The sequence below is a fragment of the Loxodonta africana genome, chromosome 8 (genome assembly GCF_030014295.1).
Source record: "Loxodonta africana isolate mLoxAfr1 chromosome 8, mLoxAfr1.hap2, whole genome shotgun sequence".
Lineage (NCBI taxonomy): Eukaryota > Metazoa > Chordata > Mammalia > Proboscidea > Elephantidae > Loxodonta > Loxodonta africana.
Genome location: NC_087349.1, coordinates 44,195,486 through 44,220,374, shown reverse-complemented (window position 1 = coordinate 44,220,374; position 24,889 = coordinate 44,195,486). Strand labels below are relative to the sequence as shown.

The 24,889-nt window shown below is 38.6% G+C and overlaps 1 protein-coding gene across 8 annotated transcripts in view; it reads right to left on the bottom strand.

Annotated features, from left to right (window-relative positions):
• Positions 1-24,889, bottom strand: part of SRPK2 (SRSF protein kinase 2) — a 274,393-nt gene that overhangs the window by 58,712 nt on the left and 190,792 nt on the right. For all 8 annotated transcript variants that reach the window (XM_064289877.1, XM_064289879.1, XM_064289875.1 and 5 more), the window contains one exon: positions 19,449-19,600. In XM_064289877.1, coding sequence (XP_064145947.1) covers positions 19,449-19,600 — 152 coding nt within the window. The remainder of the gene's footprint in view (positions 1-19,448; positions 19,601-24,889) is intronic.

Below are 24,889 nucleotides of genomic sequence, written 5' to 3'. Positions count from 1 at the left end.
CACTCGATTTCTGACTCATACTGACCCCATGTGACAGAGTAGAACTGCCCCATAGTTTCCGAAACTGTAATCTTTATAGAAGTAGACTGCCAGGTCTTTCTCCCACAGGGCCACCTTTCAGTTAGCACTAAATCACTGCTCTACCAGGGCACCAGTAGCACCAAGTGGAATTATACTTTCTGTATTTATTATAGGAATGTTATTTTAATGACACTGACTTTCCCGTTCCTTCATAGGGACCCATAAGAAAAATTTTGTTGGGAGATAATTTGACATGAGTCACTCACATTTCTGCACATCATAGTAACAGAGACGCTGATGGCCTTTGCTCTGGCCTATCTTTTAAAGGTTTCTACAGTGAACAACCTTGGAAAATAGAGATAGTATCTCCCTCTGAAGAAGAGGTAAGGTTGGTTTCTGCCTGCTAGAATAAAGGTAATATTTCCCTCTGGAGCAAAGCGACCCTATAGAACAGAGTAGAACTGCCCCATTAAGTTTCCGTGGAGCGGCTGGTGGATCTGAACTGCCAACTTTTTGGTTAGCAGCCGTAGCACTTAACCACTATGCCACCAGGGCTTTGTGAGCAAAGGAAGAATAAAGAAGCATTAAATGAGATCCTAAAAGGGGACTTTCCTCATAGTAAAAAACCCGAGCTTTAGTAAACGAACTTGGACATCTTTCGTATCTACTCAAAGACCACTGGCCTCATTTCCTGGTTCATAATTATGTTCTCAATAAATAAAGGCACAACATCTCAATTGTGAACTGGGAAACATTATTATCTTGGAATGAGAGTCTTTAATTGGATGAAAGTAGAGTCCAGAAATCAGAAATCCATAGATTCCACCAAGAAATACTGGGATGTCTTTTAGTAACTAAAAAACATTTAGTAATAAAAACCTTTGACAATAAAAAGAACTCAGAAAGTATCCCTGGCTTTTGAAACTAGAGCCCTAATTATATACTTAGACATTAAAATGTAAGCAAAAAATCTTAAGTTCCTTCAAGAAGTCAAGACTATTGTTATTTCCAGGCTCCTCTGTTGGTGAGAGGGCATGGGTGTATCACAGCACACAGCAATGGCTTCCTCAAGCATACAGCTACAGACACGTCCCCAGGTACGAAGTATAATATCCTGTGAATAATCCAGATTCTAAAGAAAGTATTCTAAAGAAATTTAAAAAATGAAAAAAAGGTTTTAGAGGCAAATGACTACAAATGAAACAAGTAAAAAGTCTTTAATATATTTGGAAAGTAAAACTGATTTTTGAGACTCACTTCGAAGTCCCACCTAGTTTTATAATCCCAGAAAAAGTAATGCTTTACAGTTTACTCATCTTCAGAAAGCCTAAATCATGCATCAACTTGTGCATACTTCTATGTTAGACACTAAACACAGTAATTAAGACAGATATAGTTAGTGGATTTAGGTTTAGGGCTGCCGTAACAAATTACCAAAAAACTGGGTAACTCAAAACAACAGTCTGAGGGCCAGAAGTCTAAAATCAAGGCATCATCAGGGCTACACCCCCTCTGAATGCCACAGAGGAGAAACGTTCTGCCTTAGTTACCTAGTACTGCTGTAACAGAAATACCACGAGTGGATGCTTTAACAAAGAGAAATTTATTTCCTCACAGTAAAGTAGGCTAAAGGTCCAAATTCAGGGCATCAGTTCCAGGAGAAGGCTTTCTCTCTCTGTTGGCCTTCTCATCAATCTTCTACCAGACTAGGAGCTTCTCGACGCAGGGACGTGGGATCCAAAGGACACACTCTGCTCCTGGCACTGCTTTCTTGGTGGTATGAGGTCCTCCATCCCCCGTCTCTCTACTGGCTTCTCTATTTTATATCTCAAAAGAGACTGCCTCAAGACAATCCAATCTTGTAGATTGAGACCTGCCTCACTAACACAATTGCCACCTATCCCCCTTATTAACATCATAGAGGCAGGATTTACAACGTATAGGAAAATCACACAATACCTAGAATCATGGCCCAAGCAAATTGATACACACATTTTTGGGGACATAATTCAATCCATGACACCATCCTTGCCTCCTCCAGCTTCTAGAGAATCCTGAAGTTCCTTGGTTTGTGGCAGCATAACTCTAACCGCTGCCTCTGTCTTCACATGGCCTTCTTCCCTGTGTTTCTGTGTCCAAAATCACCTTCTCTTTTCTCTTATAAGTATACCAGTAACTGGATTTAGGGACCACCTTAAAAACAGGATGATCTCATCTCTAGATCCTTAACTACATCTGCAAAGACCCTGTTTCCAAAAAAGGTCACCTTTACAGGTATGGAAGTTTAAGACCTGGATATATCTTTTGGGGGACACAATTTAATCTATAACAAAACTTATAATATATCCAAGATGAAAATAATATTAGATGAATTTCTGTCCTAGGAAAAACGGTTAAATTACTGTTGCAAAATATTAATAAAAATACACATATATGGGAGTCTGTTATCATCTTCTGATTGATTTTTTTTGTAGTGTTTTTCTCACAGATTATATTCTCTAAAGAGGGGCTCCAACAGTATCTCCCCAGCCATCTGCTCTTCTAGAACCCTGCTGTTCTACCATCAAGAAATGGACTCTTCATGAATGTGGGTAGGCCTGTGATCTGCTCCTCACCAACAGAATGTAGTGGGAGTGGTTGCATGATTTTGAAGGCTAGGTAATAAAAGGCAATGCAGCTCCCACTTTGTTAGCTGGGACATTTGCCTTTGGAACTCTGAGGCTGCCAGACTCTCAGGAAGCCAAGCCACATGGAAAGAACACATGCAGGCATTCCAGTAAGCAATCCTAGACTTCCAGCACTTCTAGCTCAGGGGGGCAGACAAGTGAGTGGAAGAGCTTTTAGTTGATTCTAACCCCCAGCTATCAAGTCACCTCAAAACTCTTCTCAGCTGGGGCCCCAGATATAACAAAAGAGACAAGCCATTACTGCTTTGCTCTTTCTAAATTCCTAATCCATAAAGTCCTGAGCAAAATAAACAGGCTGTTTAAGGCTGCTAAGTTTTAGGATAATTTGTTATGCAACAGTAGAACAGTCTGTATTCTGTTCACTACAGAAAAATATTCAAAATCTGCTATTCGAAACCGTCTCCATTGGTCTGCAAGAAAGATGTGCCCTCGGTCTTTCCAATATTAGCCTGCTACCTCCAAAAGTCACTCACTTATTTCCTTTCCTGTGTGCCTTTAACCACTCCTCAGATCTCTTCTGCCTACAAATATGCTCAGGACCCCCCACGCTAAAAACAACTTTCTCTTGTCTAAATCTGACCCACATCCCAGCAATCCATACTCTTTTATTCATTTCACTTCTAAATTTCAATAAACAACTGGCTATGACTGTCCTGGTACATCCTCACCCTTAACATCTGCATGATCCATCATTGGCCCCAATCAATAGGTCATAAAAGACCATCTTCCCCTCCCCCACAAGTAGTTCAGTGGCCCTTTCTCAGCATTCAATGCCCTGAAACTAGAGCTAAACTGAATGCTATCACTAAATCCTTCCTTCTTGAAAATGCTCTTCCCTAATAGTCTTGGACAGAACACCACTACTTGAGTGTGCTACCAATATAGGCAGAATTACTACTGCCCCAGGGAAAATTTTTGATCTGGGAGTCTCATAAGATATTCAGGCTTAAAGTATTCACGTTTAAAGGTTCATAGTGAATGTAGAAAAGGCAGTAAATACAGCTCAGTGGGTTACTGATAGGATCAATACCCAAATCCACTGCGGTCGAATAGATTCCGATTCATTGTGACCCTACAGGATAGAGAAGATCTGCCCCACAGAGTTTCCAAGGGGCACCTGGTGGATCTGAACTGCCAACCTTTTGGTTAGCAGCCATAGGACCTAACCACTACACCACCAGTGTCTCTGATAAAAAACGTAAAAATCAGATAAAACTTTTTAATTAGATAAAAATTAGAAGAAAAAATTAGGTATAAAAGGACAAAGCAGGAAACTGAACAATACCATGCTAAAAAACGACTGGATTATAGAAGACATTAAAGATGGAATAAAGAAATTCATAGAATCCAGTAAGAATGAAAATGTGTGCTATCAGAACCTCTGAGACACAGCTAAAGCAGTGCTCAGAAGTCAATTTATATCAATAAATGCACACATAAAAAAGAAGGGCCAAAATCAAAGAATTATTCCTACAACTTGAACAAGTAGAAAGAGAGCAACAAAAGAAACCCTCAGGAACCAGAAGAAAACAAAATTAGAGCAGAATTAAATGAACTGGAGAACAGAAAAACAATTGGAAAGAGTTAACAAGACCAAAAGCTGGTTCTCTGAAAAAGTAACAAAATTGATAAACCACTGCCGAAGCTAACAAAAAAAAAAGCAGGAGAGGAAACAAATAACCCGAATAAGAAATGAGATAGGTGCTACCATAACAGACCCAACTGAAATTAAAATAATCGTATCAGATTACTATGAAAAATTGTACTTCAACAAATTTGAAAACCTAGCAACAATGGATGAATTTCTAGAAACACACTACTGACCTAAATTAACACAAAGAGAGGTAGGACAACTAAATAAATCCATAACAAAAGAAGAAATTAAACCAGTAATTTTAAAACTCCGCCCCGCCCCCCAATAAAAGCCCTGGTCCAACCTCTTCACTGGAGAGTTCTACTAAACTTTCACAAGAGTTAACACCACTATTACTAAAGGCATTTCAGAGCATAGAAAAGGATGGAACACTCCCAAACTCATTCTATGAAGCCATCATATCCCTGATACCAAAAACAGGCAAAGACACCTCCAAAAAAGAAAATTACACGCCTATATCCCTCATAAACTTAGATGTAAAAATCCTCAACAAAATTCTAGCCAACAGAATTTAACAAACATATCAATAAAATAATTCACCATGACCAAGCAGGATTCATACTAGGTATGCAGGGATGGTTGAACACTAGAAAAACAATTAATGTAATCCATCATATAAATAAAACAAAAGATGAGAACCACATGATCTTATCAATTGATGTAGGAAAGGCATTTTACAAAGTCCAAAACCCAATCATGATAAAAACTCTCAGCAAAACAGAAATAGAAGGAAAATTCCTCAGTATAATAAAGGGCATTTATACAAAGCCAATAGCCAACATTATCTAAATGAAGAGAGCCTGAAAGCATTCCCCTTGAGATCGGGTACCACACAAGAATGCCCTTTATCACCACTCTTATTCAACATTGTGCTGGAAGTCCTAGCCGGAGCAATTAGGCTAGATAAAGAAATAAAGGGCATCCAATTGGTAAGGAGAAATAAAAGTATCTCTATTTGCAGGTGACACGATCTTATACACAGAAAACCCTAAAGAATCCTCAAGAAAACTACTGAAACTAATAAAAGAGAAGAGTAGAGTATCGGGATACAAGATAAACACACAAAAATCAGTTGGATTCCTCTATACCAACAAAAAGAACATCAAAGAGGAAATCACCAAATCAATACCATTTACATTAGTCCCCAAGAAGATAAAACACTTACAAATAAATCTTATCAAAGATGTAAAAGATCCATACAAAGAAACCAAAAGAGACCTACATAAGTGGAAAAACATACCTTGCTCATGAATAGGAAGACTCAACATTGTAAAAATGTCTGCTCTACCAAAAGCAACCTACAGATACAATGCAATTCCGATCCAAATTCCAACGACATTTTTTAATGAGATGGAGAAACATAAGCAAGGGAAAAAGGCCCTGGATAAGTAAAGCATTACTGAAAAAAAGGAACAAAGTGGGAGGCCTCACTCTACCTGATTTTAGAATCTATTATACTGCCACAGTAGTCAAAACAGCCTGGTACTGGTACAACAACAGATATATAGACCAATGGAACAGAATTGAGAATCCAGACATAAGTCCATCTACATATGAGCAGCTGATATTTTACAAAGGCCTGAAGTCAGTTAAACGGGGAAAAGACAGTCTCTTTAACAAATGGTGTTGGCATAACCGGATATCCATCTACAAAAAAAAAATGGAACAAGACTCATACGTCACACCACACACAAAAACTAACTAAAAATGGATCAAAGACCTAAATATAAAATCTAAAACAATAAAAATGATGGAAGAAAAAATAGAGACAACGTTAGGAGCCATAACACATGGCATAAACAGTATACAAAACATTACCAACAATGCACAATCACCAGAAGAGAAACTAGATTAACTGGGAGCTCCTAAAAATCAAACACCTACGCTCATCCAAAGACTTCACCGAAACGGTAAAAAGATTACCTACAGACTGGGAAAAAGTTTTTAACTATGGCATTTCCAATCAGCACCTTATCTCTAAAATCTACACGATACTGCAAAAACTCAACAACAAAAGGACAAATGACCCACTTAAAAAATGGGCAAAGGACATGAACACGCACTTCACTAAAGAAGACATTCAAGTAGCTAACAGATACATGAGGAAACGTTCACAATCCTTAGCCATTAGAGAAATGCAAATCAAAACTATAATGAGAATTCCATCTTACTCCAAAAAGGCTGGCATTAATCCAAAAAACACGAAATAATAAATGCTGGAGAGGTCGTGGAGAGACTGGAACACTTATACACTGTTGGTGGGAATGTAAAATGGTACAACCACTTTGGAACCTGATTTGGCATTCCTTAAAAAAGCTAGAAATAAAACTATCATAAGATCCAGCAATCCCACTCCTTGGAATATATCCTAGAGAATTACACTAACAGATACATGCACATCCATGTTCATGCCAGCATTGTTCACAATGGGAAAAACATGGAAGTAACCAAGGTGCCCATCAACTGATGAATGGATAAATTATGGTATATGCACACAATGGAATACTACGCAGCAATAAGGAACAATGATGAATCCATGAAACGTTTCATAACATGCAGGAATCTGGAAGGCGTTATGCTGAGTGAAATTTGTCAGTTGCAAGAGGACAAATATTGTATGAGACCACTATTATAAGAACTCAACAAATAGTTTAAACAGAGGAGAAAATATTCTCTGTTGGTTATGAGAGTGGGGAGGGAGGGAGAGGGGTATTCACTAATTAGATAGCAGACTACAACTATTTTAGGTGAAGGGAAAGACAACACACAATACAGGACAGGTCAGCACAATTGGACTAAACCAAAAGCAAAGAAGTTTCCTGAATAAACCGAACGCTTGGGAGGCCAGAGTAGCAGGGGTGTGGGTTTGGGGACCATGGTTTCAGAGGCCATTTAGGTCAATTGTCATAATAAAATCTATTAAGGAAACATTCTGCATCCTCCTTTGGTAAGTGGCGTCTGGGGTCTTAAATGCTAGCAAGCGGTCATCTAAGATGCATCAATGGGTCTCAACCCACCCAGATCAAAGGAGAATGAAGAACACCAAAGACAAGGTAATTACGAGCCCAAGAGACAGAAAGGGCCACATAAATCAGAGACTACATCAGCCTGAGACCAGAAGAACTATATGGTGCCCAGCCACAACTGATGACTGCCCTGACAGGGAATGCAACAGAGTATCCTTGATGGAGCAGGAGAGCAGTGGGATGCAGACCTCAAATTCTCATAAAAAGGCCAAACTTAATTGTCTGACTGAGACTAGAAGGACCCGGAGGTCGTGATCCCCAGACCTTCTGTTGGTTCAAGATTGGAATCATTCCCAAAGCCGACTCTTTAGATAGGGATTAGACTGGACTAAAAGATACAAAATGATGCTGGTGAGGAGTGAGCTTCTTGGCTCAAGTAGACACATGAGACTATGTGGGCAGCTCCTGTCTGGAGGGGAGATCAGAAGGCAGAGGGAGACAGAAGCTGGCTGAATGGACAAGGGAATATAGGGTGGAGAGAAGGAGTGTGCTGTCTCATTAGGGGGAGAGCAACTAGAAGTACACAGCAAGGTGTATGTAAATTTTTGTATGAGAGACTGACTTGATTTGTAAACTCCCACTTAAAGCACACACACACACACAAAAAAAAAAACTGACAAAGCAGGCTAAAGTATAATCAAAACTTATGAAGGAGTTATAATCAAACTCTACCATATATCACTTTTATGATAATTTTTAAAGCTAACAATAAAAGTAACTATGTATTCTGAAATATGGCTTCAAATAAATAGGTATAAGAATACACACTCAAGGTCACTTAAAATTGCTGGTGTAAACCTCAATTCATACGTCCTAATGTCCAAAGCAAACAGGAAAACCGTGTGTGTGCAGGGGGTGTGGTGTGGACCACAACGGTTATCAAAAAGAGTTAATAATGAATTAGAGAAGAGAGGAGCAGCTCAGATTTCTCAGATATTACAATTTGAGTACAACTTCTCTCAAGAACTCCTATAAATAGAAAAATATGTGCTGTCATGAACCACAACTCAAAAGTGAGCATGTACCCACATACACATGCACAGCGCCGCCAAAGAAGATCTGTAAATGGCCAGTAAGTACAAGAAAAGGTGCTCGACATCATCAGTCATTTGGGAAATGACAATCAGAACAACAATCAGATACTACTTCACACCCACCAGAATGGTTAAAATAAAAAAGAGAGAGAATAAAAAGTGTCAGCAAGGATGTGGGAAAACTGGAAATCTCATACACTGCTGGCAGGGATATATAATAGTATAGTTGTTTTGGAAAACAGTCTGGCAGTTCCTCAAACATTAAGCATAAACTTGATCACAAATGTTCATAGCAACATTATTCAAAAAAATAAAAAAGTGGAAATAAACCAAATATTCATAAACTGATAAATGGATAAACAAAATGTCAGACATCCAGATAATGGAATTATTTTTTGGTCATAAAAAATAATGAAGTTCTGATACATGCTTCAATATTGAAGAACAAGGAAAACATGCTAAGTGAATGAAGACTGACCCAAAAGGCCACATATTGTATGATTCTATTTCTATGAAGTGCCTAGAATAGAGAGATCAGCTAGAGACAAAAAGCAGGTTAGTGACTGCCAGGGACTGGATGGAGGGGGCATGGGGAATGACTGCTAATTGGCATGGAATTAGATACTGGCAGTCACTGCACAACTCTGTGAATATACTAAAAGTCACTGTATTGTTCACTTTAAAAGAGTGAATGTTATGGTATGTAAATAATATCACAATTTTTAAAAATATGAAGGAAAAATAGCAAATTCTCAATTACCACTTCCTAGTTATCATATGGAAACCTGTGGTGTAGCCGTTAAGGGGCCCTGGTTGCTCAGGAGTTAAGAGCTTGGCCACTAACCAAAAAGTCAGCAGTTCAAATTCACCAGCCTCTCCTTGGAAACATTATGGGGCAGTTCTACTATGTCCTGTAGTGTCGCTATGAGTCAGAATCAACTCAACAGCAACGGGTTTGGTTTTTGTTTTTTAGTTATCATAAAGCAAAAAACACTCCAACAAAATCTAAAACTTTTTTTACTTCAATTTACTCTTTTTCAGTTCAGGCTAAAACAGGCTCCAATACAGCATGAGCTCAAGTGCAGAGGAGAACCATCACTGCTCTAATCCAGAATATCAGTGCTAAACCCTCTGCTGTCAAGTCGATCCCGACTCATGGGCGCTGAGCAGGAGAGAAATCTGGATTGGGGGGAGGGGGGTGGCATAATTATTCCAAAATTTGTTCCATTACCAGGTTGCTTTGAAATGTTTTTTAGTACCTGAATATGTGTCAATTTGGCTAGGCCATGATTCCCAGTATTGTGTGATCCTCTACCGCTTTGTCATCTGATGAGATTTTCCTAATTGTTGTAAATCTTACCTCTCTGATGTTAAATGAGGGGAGATTAGAGGCAGTTATGTTAATGAGGCAGGACTCAATCTACAAGATTAAGTTGTATGTTGAGTCAATCTCTTTTGAAATACAAAAGAGAAAAGCAAGCAGAGAGACAGGAGACCCTCATTCCATCAAGGAAGTAACCGGGAGCAGAGCATGTCCTTAGGTCCCGGGGTCCCTTGCACTAAGAAGCTCCTAGACCAGGGGAAGATGGATGACAAGGACCTTCCCCCAGAGCCAACAGAGAGAGAAAGCCTTCTCCCTACAGCTGGCACCCAAATTTTGGACTTCTAGGTTCCTAAACTGTGAGAGAATAAAATTCTCTTTGTTAAAGTCATCCAGTTGTGGTATTTCTGTTATAGCAGCACTAGATAACTAAGACGGTATCACACCTTAAACCCCAAATAAGAAGCAAACATGGCTGGGCCTATCAAGAGTATTGGTGGATGGCCCCAAGGAGTCATTTAAGACACTGAATGCATACTGTAAATTCCTGTTCATTTTTAAGAGGTGGACTGCATATTTGGTTGTGAGCTTTTAAATAACAAAACAAAGAAGAAATGACAAGCACTTTTAAAATTCACATGGCCCATTAAAAATAAAAGTCATGCTCAGAAGGTACCACTCTTCTTCTAGTTCCTCCAGGGTTCAAAATTTTGGTGTTTTTTTTTTTTTTGTGTGTGTGTGTGTGCTTTAGATAAAAGGTTATAGTTCAAGTTAGTTTCTCATTCAAAAATGTATACACATATTGTTTTGTGACATCGGTCGCACTCCCTGTAATGTGATAGCACTCTACCCCTTTTCACCACAGATTCTGCACGTCCATGTATCCAAATTTCCCGTTCCTTCCTGCCTTCTCATGTTGCTTTTGGGCAGGAGTTGCCCACTTGGTCTCCTATACTTGATTGGACTAAGAAGTACGCTCCTCACATGTGTTATTGTTCGTTTCACAGGCCTGTCTAATCTTCTTCGCTATGATTCGGAAATTGACTCAACCGCATAGTTTTTAATCTTTGTCTGATAAGTGGGCTTTGGGAGTGGCTTCAGTTCTGAGTTAGCAGGGTGTAAAACGTTGGAATTTTTTCATCTTTGCCTTCCGTTTTCAACTGCTTGTCAATTTATAAAGCTACTGCCTCTAAACATTGCTTGCTTTTATACTCTCCTTTCTAGGTATCTTTTCTCTCCCCTACTATAATCTCAAATTAATCTTCCTTAAATTCAGCCACTTGCCTGTTCAAAATCTACAATCATTCCCCACTGCTAAGGTTTTCTTTTTTAAACTTTTAAACTTACATAGTCATAGTTTCTCAATTCAGAAAACAAAACACCAAAACAAAGTTGTGAAAGAAGCAAAAACAGAAATTCTATAACCCAGGTATAACTAGCTACTATCAACAATTTCTTTAAATTGAGGCAAAATATAAGTAAAATGAAATTCAAAGATCTTACGTATACAACTTCCTAATATTTGACAAATACACACTCTAATGAATACTTAGAATTCTCAAAACCTCACAAGTTTCCTCACGTTCTCCCCCAGTCATGTTCTTTGTTAGAGATCTGTATTTTAAATATTTTCATTTTTAGAAACGACCTTTGATGAGCAAGAGATTTTAATTTTATTAAATCCAATTTATTATTTTTCATTTTATAGTTAAAACTTCTTTGCATACTCTCTAAAAAAATCTTGCCCTATCCCAATGCTGTAAAGATATTCTCCTACTTTTTTTATTTTAGAAGCTTTTAGTTTAGATTTTATATTTAGATCTATGGTTCATCTCAATCTGATAAAGGGTATCTAAAAAAATCTATAGCGTATCATACTTAATGGTGAAATACTGAACACATCCCCTGTAAAATCAGAAACAAGAATATCTACTCCTACCACTTTTATTCAACCTTATATACAGAAAAATAAGGCAAGAAAAATAAAATAAAATGAATAAAGGATGGAAACAAGAAAATCATTTGCAGATGGAATTATTGCATATGCAGAAAATTCAAAGAAATCTACCAAAAAAAAAAAAAACCCCAATAGAAGTAATAAGCAAATTTAGCACAGCTGCAGAGCAGAGGGTCGATACATAAAAATCAAGTATATTTCTACATGCAATTTAAAAAAAGAGAAAATAGGCATTTATAATAGTACCAAAAATACATAAAATATAAGGAAAACATTTAATAGGAGCAAGATCTTCATATTCAAAACTACAAGACACTGCTGAGAGAAATTAAAGATGAAAGTAAGTGAACAAAGATACCATATTAACTGTTTGGAAAATTAAATATTATTAAGACACACCTAAATTTTATATTTATAAGCTGACTCCAAACTTACACATAACTGCAAAAGGCCTAGAAACTCAAAACCATCTTGGAAGAGCACTACAATGTTGGAAACTTACGCTATCTGATGTCAAGACTCACTATATAATGCCGCAGTAATCAAGACAGTGGGGGTATTAGAGCAAGAACAGAACAAAAGAGGAATGGAACAGAAGAGTCCAGATATAAACCCACACATACATCATCAACTGATTTTTTTATAAGGGCACCCAGGCAACTCAATGGCAAAATAAATGACTTTAAAACAAATGGTGCTGCAACAACTATATAAAAGTATGTAAAGAAATAACCCTAAAGCCCAATTTCACACCATACCACTGATATTTTGGTATGGAATTTTTAGACTAAATACACTAAAAATAAAGGAGAAGGGGTATGTGATCAAATCACGCAGGTTCTTTTCTATCCTGCTTTGTTCAGGGTCCCCCCTCCCTTTTTTAAATTTCTATATCAAGTTTTAATTTATTTAACGGACAAACTTCTCTTCCTCTATTTCTCCTCCACATTATGCTCCCAGAATACTTCTCAACCGAACCTTCTACCTTTTAGTGATTAGAGGTTCAAAGAAGACTTTTTTAAAAAAATGACATATGCGTTTTAGTACCCAGTAAGACCACAACTGTGATGAAACTGATGCCTGCAGAAATAATACAAGTGATAGAACTGTACAAGGTGCTAACTTACCTCAGAGAGATTTAGGAGAGCTACAAAATGGCTACCCTGAGGAGTCAGTCAGTGAAGGCCACCTGATAGAACAAAACAACATTCCTACTGTCACCACTTACTAGGCCCTAACAGCAGACACGTGCTGTGCAGTTCTGGAATGACTTTGGAAAACAAAGTAGTTCAAAGCTATTAATTCCCCTTACACTGAAAATCAGTCACACAAAAAGGGTATGAAGGGAGGGGTCACTTCACCTAGTTATGGCTTTAGAGTTTTTAAAGGAATCGTACATGCCTTAGACGAGCAGACTTCAGACTCCATGTGCAGAAAAAGCACACAATAAACTTATTAAATACAAGGAGTCCTGAGTCCTACTCTCAGGGATTCTAACTCAGTTTACCAGTCACCCCTAGTGATTCCCACATAGGTGGTCCAAAGTTTATGCTTTGAAACACCGATAGCAGATAATAAAATATCCCCACAAGAAGAGGTTTTGCCGACACACAGAGGTATTGTGCTTAAACTCCTAAGGTAGGCATGTATTACACCTGGGCTTCTGGAAGTATCTGTTTACAGGCTGACCTTTGTCATTCCCTGGGCTTGGAAGTAGAAGTCTGAATAAACTGCACAGCCTGCCACTACAATTTCAGCACCAGGCAGGTGACCAGAGGTGATAGAAAATAAGACAAGACAGAAAGAGAGGGAAGTAGTACTGAAGGTTTCTTTTCAGGGGCTAGGGACGCAGGTCACCACAAGTGAGGGAATTAGTGCACTAAGGAGACTGGTGTAAATGGAAGTAGCATGAAAGTGCAGATGCGAACACACATAACAGAGAACAACAGAACAAAAACAGGGCAGAAGAAACTAAAACTCATATTTATTAAGAGCCTTCTGTATATCAAGTAGTATCCCAGACACTTCACATTAATCCTCATAAAATCTTAGGTGATATTATTAACTCTATATTATAGGTGAAGAAACTAAAGCTTAGTAGGAAAGGAACTTGTCCAAGGTTACAGAGCTAGGAACCGACAAAGCCAGGTTTTGAAACCAGGTCTCTCAGGTGTGCAAGTTCATGATCCTCCTGGATTTAGAAGAGAGGTGAGAATAAGATGGACAGGAATAAATTGCTTATGAAGAAAGGAGAATCCCACTCCAAAGACGATGCTAAGGCAATAGACAGAAGGAGCCATTAACAACACTTTATACATATTAGGACTTTAAACAGGGGCATTTCCACTAAAATGGCTGGAGGTTCACAAGTTTTGAATAAGGGAAGATCTGGTAACAAGGTTTGATAAGGAGTTAAAATGTTAAGATACAAGGTGGCTGGTCATGAATGATGTAAAATTAACAGCTACCTACATGCTTACTGCAGCTGTTGCTGAGTAAGAGAATTCTAAGCGACTTTTCCCCCCTAAAAATTACCAGTGTATTTCCTAAACCAAAACAACCACACCAGTTGCCATCGAGTTGATTTCGAATCATAGCAACCCTACAGGACAAAACAGAACTGCCCTGGAGAGTTTCCAAGGAACACCTGGTGGATTCAAACTGCCAACCTTTTGGTTAGCAGCCATAGCACTTAATCACTACACCACCAGGGTTTCCTATAATGAACGTGTTATTTCTCCTGTAATGAGGAAAAAAAGCATGTCTTTTGTTGCTGTTCACATTTTATTTTATTTTGGAAAAACTGACAAATGGGTGACAGGGCAGAGTAAAGTCAAAAGAAAACAGGAGCAAGTGACAGCAAGCAATCAAGACTTCTCAACAGACTAAGTAAAACCTACCCCTACACTGTGAAGAAGTCCCTGAGTGGTGCAAACAGTTAATGCACTTGGCTGCTAACCAAAAGTTTAGAGGTTTGAGTATAACCAGAGTATCTCTGAAGAAAGGCTGGGCGATCTACTTCCAAAAAATTAGCCACTGAAGATCCTATAGAACACAGTTCTCCTCTGACACACTGGGGTGTCATGAGTCAGAGCTGTCTCTACGTTTTGATAGACCGTGAAAGCCATCCTTCCCCTACCTCCTTCCTGGACCAATTCATTCCAAAAGCCATTAGGTGGGGCAAGAAACAAAGGATATGGAAGCACAAGCTAGATGAGCAGGGAAGGGGGGCAGGGTGTCAGAACAGCACTGGCAATGATGGTGACTCATTACATATAAGGAAATTATTTAAATAAGTAAACACATTGGGGATAATGAGGAACTACTCTCTCAATGTCAGCAAATTAGTTTACAAATGTGGAAAGTGAGAAAAATGGAATGAATCCTCTGCTTTTAGAGTAGAACTATATATATATATATACATACATACATATAAAAAGTACGTGTGATACATACATGTCCTAGCTCTGTCATAAGAGTTCTGGAAGCAGTGACATTCCAATAGTAACAAGCACACTTAATGACCAGATCTTGCTTTCTAAATACGCTCCTTCACTAGAAGTAACCAGGGCTCCTTACAGAAGGAGGTGATTCCTAGGCTGGGGAAAGTAAAAGATGAATTTGGAATATGTTATTGTACTTAAAAGTAAAGAAATGTTCAGAGAATCATAGGGATGTTACAAAAGAACACAGAGCCAATTTGAAGGGGCCTGTAATGGCCAAATTGCCATTGGTAGGGGTTATCAAGTCAATTTTGACTTATAGTGACACCAAGCAACAGAGTTGAACCACGCCATACGGTTTTCTTGGCTGTAATCTTTAAGGAAGCAGACTGCCAAAACTGATTATAACCCACTGGAGGGGAAAAAAAAAAAAAAGATCTTTCAGTCCACCTGAGAGAAGGAGGGAGATAAAAGAAGAGAGGGAAGGAGGGATAGAGGGAAAGAGAGGGAGGGAGGAAAGATCTATTGACAAGCAAGATATTTACATAGTCTCAAGTACCTCTAAACAAAATACTAAGGGAAAAACAGAACCCTGGCACGCACCATCTCCATTAAGTGATCGACATCAACAGTAATAGCATAAATCAAAATCATGTGCCACCTGATAGGATACAATGAGAAAAACATAGTACCCTTTCAGTAATATTCCAAATTGAGAGAGATTATAGAAAATACTTGGCCTATAATCTTCAATAATGCCAAAGTCATAAAAGTTATTAAAAAAAAAAAAAAAAAAAGACTACGGAACTGGTCAAAAGGTCAGTGGTTTGAACCCACTAGACATCTAAAGGAGAAAGATGTGGCAGTCTGCTTCCGTAAAAATATCAGCCTTGGAAACCTATGGGGCAGTTTTACTCTGTCCTTAACAGTTTGCTATAAGTCCGAATTGAGTCAATGGGAATGGGTTTTTAAATAGACAATACAAAAAAGTGTGATGCATGATCTTGCAATGAAGTCTTTCATATGAAGAACATTATTGGGCAACTGGCAAAACCTTTGGAAACCTGAGTGGCGTAGTGCTACGGCTGCTAACCTAAAGGTCACCAGTTCAAATCCACCAAGCTCTCCTTGGAAACTCTATGGGGCAGTTCTACTCTGTCCTATATGGTTGCTATGAGTCGGAATTGACTTGATGGCAACAGGTTTGTTTGTTGTTTTGGTTTGGCAAAACCTTAACGGAGTCTGAGGTTTAGATGGTAGTAATATAAAAATGTCTACTTCCCAATGTTGATGGTTGTATTGTGGTTATATTGGACAATGTCCTTGACTGAAGGTGAAGCACTCTATTAGTCAGTGGCAATGAAGCATCATGAATTTACTCTCAATTGGCTCTGGGGGAAAAGGTTTTTTATTCATGGGGGTGGGAGTGGGGGGGGGGAAGGAGGTGGGGATCAAGGCCACTGTTCTTATCCCAGACATAACCAATCGATTCCTTGAACTCCTGTAAACAACTTAGGTTCTTTATCTTAGACAAACCGATATGGTCTACATCACAAAAGTCACAGAACAAGGTGATACTGTGTGGTTTAAAATCAGGAAAGGTTTGTGTCAGGGTTGTATCCTTTACCATAATTATTCAGTCTGTATGCTGAGCAAATAATCCGAGACGCTGGACTTATATGAAGACGAACATGGCATGAGGGTTGGAGGGAGACTCATTAACAACCCGCATTATGCAAATGACACAAGCTTGCATACTGAAAGTGAAGAGAACTTGAAGCACTTAATGATGAAGATCAAAGACTAAAGCCTTCAATATGGATTACACCTCAACATAAGGAAAACAAAAACCTTCACAACTAGACCAATAAGCAATGTCTTCACAACTAGACCAATAAGGAACATCACTATAAATGGAGAAATTATTGAAGTAGTCAAGGATTTCTTTTTACTTGGATCCACATTCAATGGCCAAGGAAACAGGAGCCAAGAAATCAAACGACATATTGCATTGGGCAAATCTGCTGCAAAAGGCCCCTTTAAAGTGTTAAAAAGCAAAGATATCACCTTGAGGACTAAAGTGTGCCTGACCCAAGCCATGGTATTTTCAACCACCTCATATGCATGAGAAAGCTGGACAATGAATAGGGAAGACCAAGGAACAATTGGTGCCTTTGAATTATGGTGCTGGAGAAGAATATTGAATATTCCGTGGACTGCCAAAAGAAGACCCAATTTGTCTTGGAAAAAGTACAACCAGAATGCTCCTCAGAAGTAAGGATGGCGAGACTTCATCTCACGTACTTTGGACATGTGATCAAGAGGAACCAGTTCCTGGAGAAAGACATCATGCTGGGTAAAGTAGGAAGGCAGTGAAAGCGTGGAAGACCCTCAAGAGATGCACAGACACAGTGACTGCCAACGATGGAGTCAAGCATAGCAACGATTGTGAGGATAGCACAGGACCAGGCCGTGTTCTGTTCTGTTTTACATGGTATCGTTATGAGTGAGAACTGAACCAATGGCACCTAACAACACACCACAAAATTCACCATATCAAGTATCTGTCACATGTACTGTTGACTAGAGGTACAAGTTACTTAATGAATTTAGGAGTGAAAGTGTGTATATGTAGGTTTGAGAAGCATACCATCTGTAATATACCATACTAAGGCTGACTTGAATATGCTAAAATGTCTATAGAGTTTAGTGATGGTTACCTAGAATCAACCCTGACTTGTGGAATCTTATTCATAGCCCACACGTGGGGTTGGAGTTTTTACCATGCTGGTCCCAGAGGCGTTAAGGGAATGAGCATACTGGTTACATCTACCGACCCGCATACCACAGAGCAAGGTGTGGGGCAGACAGTTCTGATCCCATAATGGTGGAGCCTACTGGCTGAAGGGAATAGCTTTTGAAGAACGGTTCGTTCAGACTGTCCTCATGTTCTTGTCTCAGCAACAAAATCAAAAGACAATACCTTACATTTCTTCTTCAGATATCTTAATTCTAAGCCAAGGAATGCAGATTAAGAGAGAGGATAAGACGCATCTTCTTTTCACCTTTCCAAACTGTCTCTGTATCTTCTTTAATTTTTTCTTTCCATATTAGGCAGCAGAGACCTTCAGGGTCATAATCACTGCTCATACAAATGCTACACAAGATCCACATTCCCTTTTCTAAGGAAAACACTGATTCTATGTGTCTGCACCCACACCTATGGAGAACTGGGTTAGAATAAAAGATTTGAGAAGATTAGTTCTTAAACTTTCACAGCAGAATAACTTTCTTGTGCTCTTAGCTGGTAGTAAAAAAGTAGGTACACTGTCCTTTAACAAACATACAAATCTACTCACTAGATAAATTATAAATTACTAAGATACTATAAAGCCAAATATTTATTTAATCTTTCATGGCCTGAAACTGGCAATCTGCTTCCCAAAGATCACAGCCTTGACAACCCTATGGAGCAGTTCTACACTGCATACATGGGGCCACCACGACTTGGAATCAACTCGAGGACAACTAACAACAGTCAAAAGTATGCTGTCTGGATCATATTGTTGTCAATACTCCTCATACAACATGCTGGCACTCTAGAGTTAAAGCTTAATACATGCTCTTGGTCTTTACAAAGCACCAGTACAAGAACTTTCCCCTTGAACAATTTCTGTCTTCTGTGAAATCACTGCTGAACACATAATCTACTATGTCACACAACAGCAGGACCCACAGAATGCCTTACCCAGAGTACAATATCCCAGGAAAAAGTCTGTCTCTGTAAACAAATTTGCATGCTTTCTTTCCACAGACAATGAACACTATGTAATTCAATGCTATACAGAGAAAGTAATGTTTCCTTTAGCCTTAGCAGCCAGAAAACTTAAAGCCAAATAAATACAGTGCATAACTGTTACAATTAGCTCCTCTCAAGAGTCTGGTACTTCCTATTCTTTATGCTCTTCTTAAATGGTTTATTATGTTTTTATCCTTAATTTCTCTGTTTTATACTATCTTTAATTCTATCAGCAGATTTAAATCCTTTCGAAAGTACCAGAGGTATGTAAATATGTATATAATTTCCATCTCTTACGTTTTTCTACCTCTTATCTTTCTCTGACATTTTCCAGTATCATTCTATATTAAGTGATCTAAGAATTTAAACTGATATTGCCACAAGGAGGCTAATTTAATAAAGACCATGCAGTTTCCATCATTAACTTCCTTTGTCCACTCCAACAAATCACTAGGAAGTCCAGTGGGAAAGACAACTACCATACTGCTGTAGGCTCAGCATCTCACCTTTGCAGTAGTCTGCAGGGTCTTCTTGCTCTTCATCGTCTGATCCCAGAATCTCCTCCTCTGGCTCTGGGGGTGTGGGGTCTGGCAGAGGTGGCGGTGGTGGCGGTGGTGGTGGTGGAGGAACTAAGGGAGCTTTCTGTTGAGGCTCTGGCCTGAAACAGTGGTAAGAAAATTCCTATTAGAAGTAAATCTTACATTATGTGCACACTTGAGAGTCTCTTAATATGGGAAAAAATTAATCCTGACACGCTTTACCTCTATTCCCCAAGGAATATTTTTGCAGGTATCTTTTTGCTCAGAGTTTCAGTATTTCTTAAGTCCTGCCAATGTCATAAAACTTAGTGAAATGAAGGAGTAGCTTATGTTGTACAGCCATATTATTCAGAAAACATCCCACAGAGATTCTGAAAGGACAGGTGCAAGCAGCGCTCAAATTGAACAAACAGAGGTTAGGTTCCCAGAATAACTCATAAAAACCTCATTAATATATATTATAGCTGAAGTATAATTATTCTCATTAACGAATTCTGGTATCTATAAACCTTGCTTAGCAAGTACACTGCCCAAAACTAGAAATAAACCCACTGACAGCCAAATACATATTCAGTCCATACACTGGTGCAATGCTTTGCAATGGTCATTTCTAACTGTCTCCAAAAGGTTCAATGATGTATTTAGTATACTCTTTTTCAAAGGGTAACCCCCCAAAAACCAAACCCAGTGCCGTCGAGTAGATTCCAACTCATAGCGACCCTATAGGACAGAACAGAACTGCCCCATAGAGTTTCCAAGGAGAGCCTGGTGGATTCAAACTGCCAGCCCCACTTAACCACTACGCCACCAGGGTTCCCTTTTCAAAGGGTAGGGAAACACAAAATATTAAAAAAAAAAAAGAGAGAGAGAGAGTTCAAGAGCTTAAAGATCATGCTTTGAGAGCTTAAAACTCATCCTGTTTCCTTCAGATTATCTAGAATAACTCACACATTAAACACGTTTGCTTAGAAGTAAAGCATTTGTAGTACGGTTCTACAAAAATCAAGGTTCTACTTACTGTAAGACTTAACTCTATTTCTAACCATGTACCAAAGCAGAAATCTGAACCTCGGGTTTCAACCTAGATGTGAGAAATACATCTCTTTCCTAAGCTGCCCTGACGGTGGGACCACCATTGCCCTCCCTGATCTGACCACAGCTGTTTGGGTGAAGAGTGGGGAGGGAACAGATATTGACTGGCAGGGGCAAGGGGGTTTAGGTGATGGAAATGTTTCTCAGAAGCAACATCAGTAGGGTAAGGTGGTAGTCCCTAGTCATGGGGAGTAAGTAAAATCCAAGTGGCAGTGGTGTGATTGAAAAGTGAAATTTTTTGCCTGCCTGAGGTACATTCTCCCCTGCTAGCAGCACCTGGATTTCCTTTTGGGACACTGCTACTCCCTCCATTAGAGAAGGCTGATTCCAGATCCCTTCTTCTCTCACCCTACTACAGCCTAAAGGTAAGCAGCCAGAGCTCACTCTTCAGCCCCAGATTGTTGAGGTCATCTGTCCAAGGGTGCAAACTCATGGCTTCTCTTCAGAGACAGGTGCAGGTGAGCTGCCATGACTGTGCCCCTTGTTAAGATGGAATTCTACATTCCTGCCCATTCTGAGAGCCCCTATATAGGCTTTCCAATACATTACCATTAGCGTAAGTTAGCCACTGCTCATTTCTGTGCCTTGCTACCAAAAATCCAAACTGCCACAATCAAGGAATACAGTGAGGGACGAAGGCAGCAGAAAACGACGGGGGTCATGAGGAAGGGATGGTGATCACACACAATAATTAACCTTTAAAGTCAAACGCTAGCAATTATAACTGCTTTTAGCAGGACAACTAAAGAACGTTTATGAGCTGAAAAATGACCTCTGTTGGTTTCTACTTGCCAGAATTTATGAAGCCTGAAAGCTACAGCTCCTTGGGTGACAGACATTAGAAGCGTGGTGGTGATAAAATTCTGAGTTAACCTTTCCTCATGATGGAACACCGAAATGGAGTAATCACAACCAAACACCCACATCATTTCCAAAATACATACAAAAATTCTGACGGACCTTATGGTACTGCAGTAATCATTTCTGGCTTTCTGGCAGCAGTGCAAATGCTCATTTTCTTTTCAATAGACCGGTCCTTAGTGAAAACAGAATGGTCTTGGGTCACAGGGTTTGGGAGTACTGAAGACGGGATGGCAGGAAATACAACAGTTTCCCACTTCCCCAGAGGGAAGAAAAAATTAAAGACAATTTGGGAAAAGACACAGAGGATTCACTCTTGAGGGGTGAGGGCAGAATATTCCTATTTGACAAATTTGCCCAATCCGAAATACCTTGAAAGTTAGCTGTTTCTTCCTAACTTAGAAATCTTACATAGAAAAAGAGAGTATGTTCTCTAAATTGAAAACACATTATATCCACTACAGAAACTAAACCCACTGCCATTGAATTGGTTCTGACTCATAACAACCCTACAGGACAGAATACAAAAGCCACAGGGTTTCCAAGGAGCAGCTGATGGGTTCAAACTGCAGACCTTTTAGTTAGTAGCCATAGCTCTTAAGTACTGCGCCACCAGGGCTTCACTATAGAAACTACTTTACATTTAATGAGAAGAAAATAAATGGAGGACATTATTCCACTAGGGCAGGGTTTCTCAACCTCAGCTAAATAATTCTGTCTTTGTGAGGGCTGTTTTGTGCATTGTAGGATGTTTAGCTGTATCTCTGGCCTCTACCCACTAGATGCCAGTAGCATCATCCAGTTGTGCCCATCAAAACAGTCTCCAGGCATTGAAAATGTCCCCTGAGAAGCAAAATAATCCCCAGTTGAGAACCACTGCATTAGTAGTATTTCCTACATACAGCATTGCCTCAATTGAGTAGATTGTGTCTATTGTAAGGAAGAAGAGAGTCTAATTTCCAGGGGCCCATTTTCTCTCACTTTAGAGGCTCAGACACCATCATTGTAACATGGGTCTCACTCATTCTTTACCCATTTGGGGAGCTGTCCACATCTCCTACAGAACTCTCATACTCTCTGGTCCAAGTAAGTAGGCATTTCTCATCCCTCCAGGGAGGGCTGTGTCGAACATACAGACACAGAAGACTCAAAAGCCTGCTTTCCAAGTTAAAGAGATAAGTCAGGGTACCCTAAAGTGGAGGGGAAGTTGAATAATGTTGATGTAATATTTCAACTGGCTATCGAACCAAAAACATCTAGAACTGTGCTCTCCAATATGGTAGCCACTGGCTACATGTGAATACCGAGCACTTGAAATACGGCTAGTCCAAATTGAGGTGCTGCCAGTGTATAATACATACAAGACTTAGTATGAAAAAAGGAATACAAAATATTTCATTAATAGTTTCCATACTTATTATAATAAAATTATGATATTTTGAATGCTGTATTCAATAAATTTTATTATTAAAATTAATTTCACCTGATTCTCTCATTTTTAATGTGACTACTAGAACATTTTAAATTCAAATGTGGCTCACATTATATTTCTACTGAATAGCACTGCTATAGACCCTTCATGAAATTCACCCTTATACAAGATGGGCAGCCCAGCCTCACATTCAGAGATTCCTGGTTACACAAGTGATTACTATTTTTTCTAAGTCTTCTCTTAGTGTCTTGCTTCACATCAATTATCACCAAGTCTCAATTCATTCATCACAGGAAGTCTCTTCAGTATAATACACTCACCCAGTGCGAGAGTCCCAATCATTAATTCTTTTTCATTCCACCCATTCTTGTTACTGCCTACCAAGTATGAAGAATACAGGCAAATTTCTTCCAGGGCAGATGTTATGGGAGGGAGAAGTTTGAAACACTGCCTTAAGGCTGGCATCTTTCAAAATGGTTTCTGTACAAATCTAAATTGTCTAAAAGACCAAGAGGTGACAGGTATATACTCATGAAGTAGATCAAGAGATTAAAAATGAAAAATAAACTAATAAAATAAATGGGGGTGGGCAGGAAGGGACCATACACATTTCTGACAAGAATGCCGAGACAAGTAAATGAGGAAATAACAGTATTTTTAATAAATGGTGGTAAGACAAATATGCACATGCAAAAAAAAAAAAAAAAAAGTAGGCCCTACCTCATACATACATAAAAATTAACCTAAATTAAAAACCTTTAATAGATAAACTATAAAATATCCAGGAGGAGGAGAAAAAAAAAAAATACAGGTAAATCTCTGTAACCTTTGGTTAGACAATGGTTTCTTAGATACGACACCAAAAGCATAAATGATATAAATAAATAAATAAATGGAAATATTTGCAAATCATATAACTTACAAAGGGCATGTATCTAGAATATATAAAAAAACGCTTACAAATCAAAAATAAAAAGAACAACCCAATCAAAAAATGGGCAAAGGGTGTGAATATACATCTCACCAAAGATTTACAAATGGTGATAAGCAGAGGAAAAAATGATCAACATCATTAGTCACCAGGGAAATGGAAATCAAAACCCCAATGAGCTATCACGTCACACCAACTAGGATTGCTATAATCAAAAAGACAGATAATAACAAGTATTAGCAAGGATGGAGAAACTGGAACCCTTACACACATTGCTGATGGGAATATAAAATGGCACAGCAATTTGGACAACAGTTTGGCAGTTTCTCAAAAATTTAAACACAGAATTACCATATGACCTAGCAATTCTACTCTAAGTATGTACCAAGATTTGAAAACTATACTCATACAAAAACTTGTGCATGAATGTTCATAGCAACATTATTCACAGTAGACAAAAAGTGGAAGCAACCTAAATGTCCATCAATTGATGAACCGTTAAATAAAATGTGGTGTATCTTTACAATGAAATATAATTCGCCAAAAAAAAAAAAAGAAATAAAATATTGATACATGCTACAATATGGATGATTCTTGAAAACATCGCTAAGTGTCAGATGTCCAAAATGGGCAAATTTAGAGAGACAGAGAATAGATTAGTGGTTGACTAGGGTAGGAAAAAAAAAAATTTTTTTTTTTTTTTTTTTAGGGTTTAGGGAAGAAAGGAAGGAAATAGGGATTGACTGCTAATGCGTACACGGTTTCTTTTAAGGGTTTCTTTTAAGAAGGATGAAAACTTTCTAAAACTAGACTGTGGTGATGGTTGCACGGCCCTGTGAACATAATAAAATACACTGACCTGTATGGTATATAAATTATATCAAAAGCTGTTAAAAAAAAAAAACCCTGATATCTATATAATACCTTTTAATGTACAACTTTATACCTTTATAAAGTATATTCTTCCAAGAAGAATTAGAAACATCAACATTTAGATTTAAGCCATATGTATGTACTCCAGCCCCATTCACAGTGAAAAGCAATATGTAGTTTTTAAAAAGTACATTGAGATTCTGTTTAATAGTCCAAACT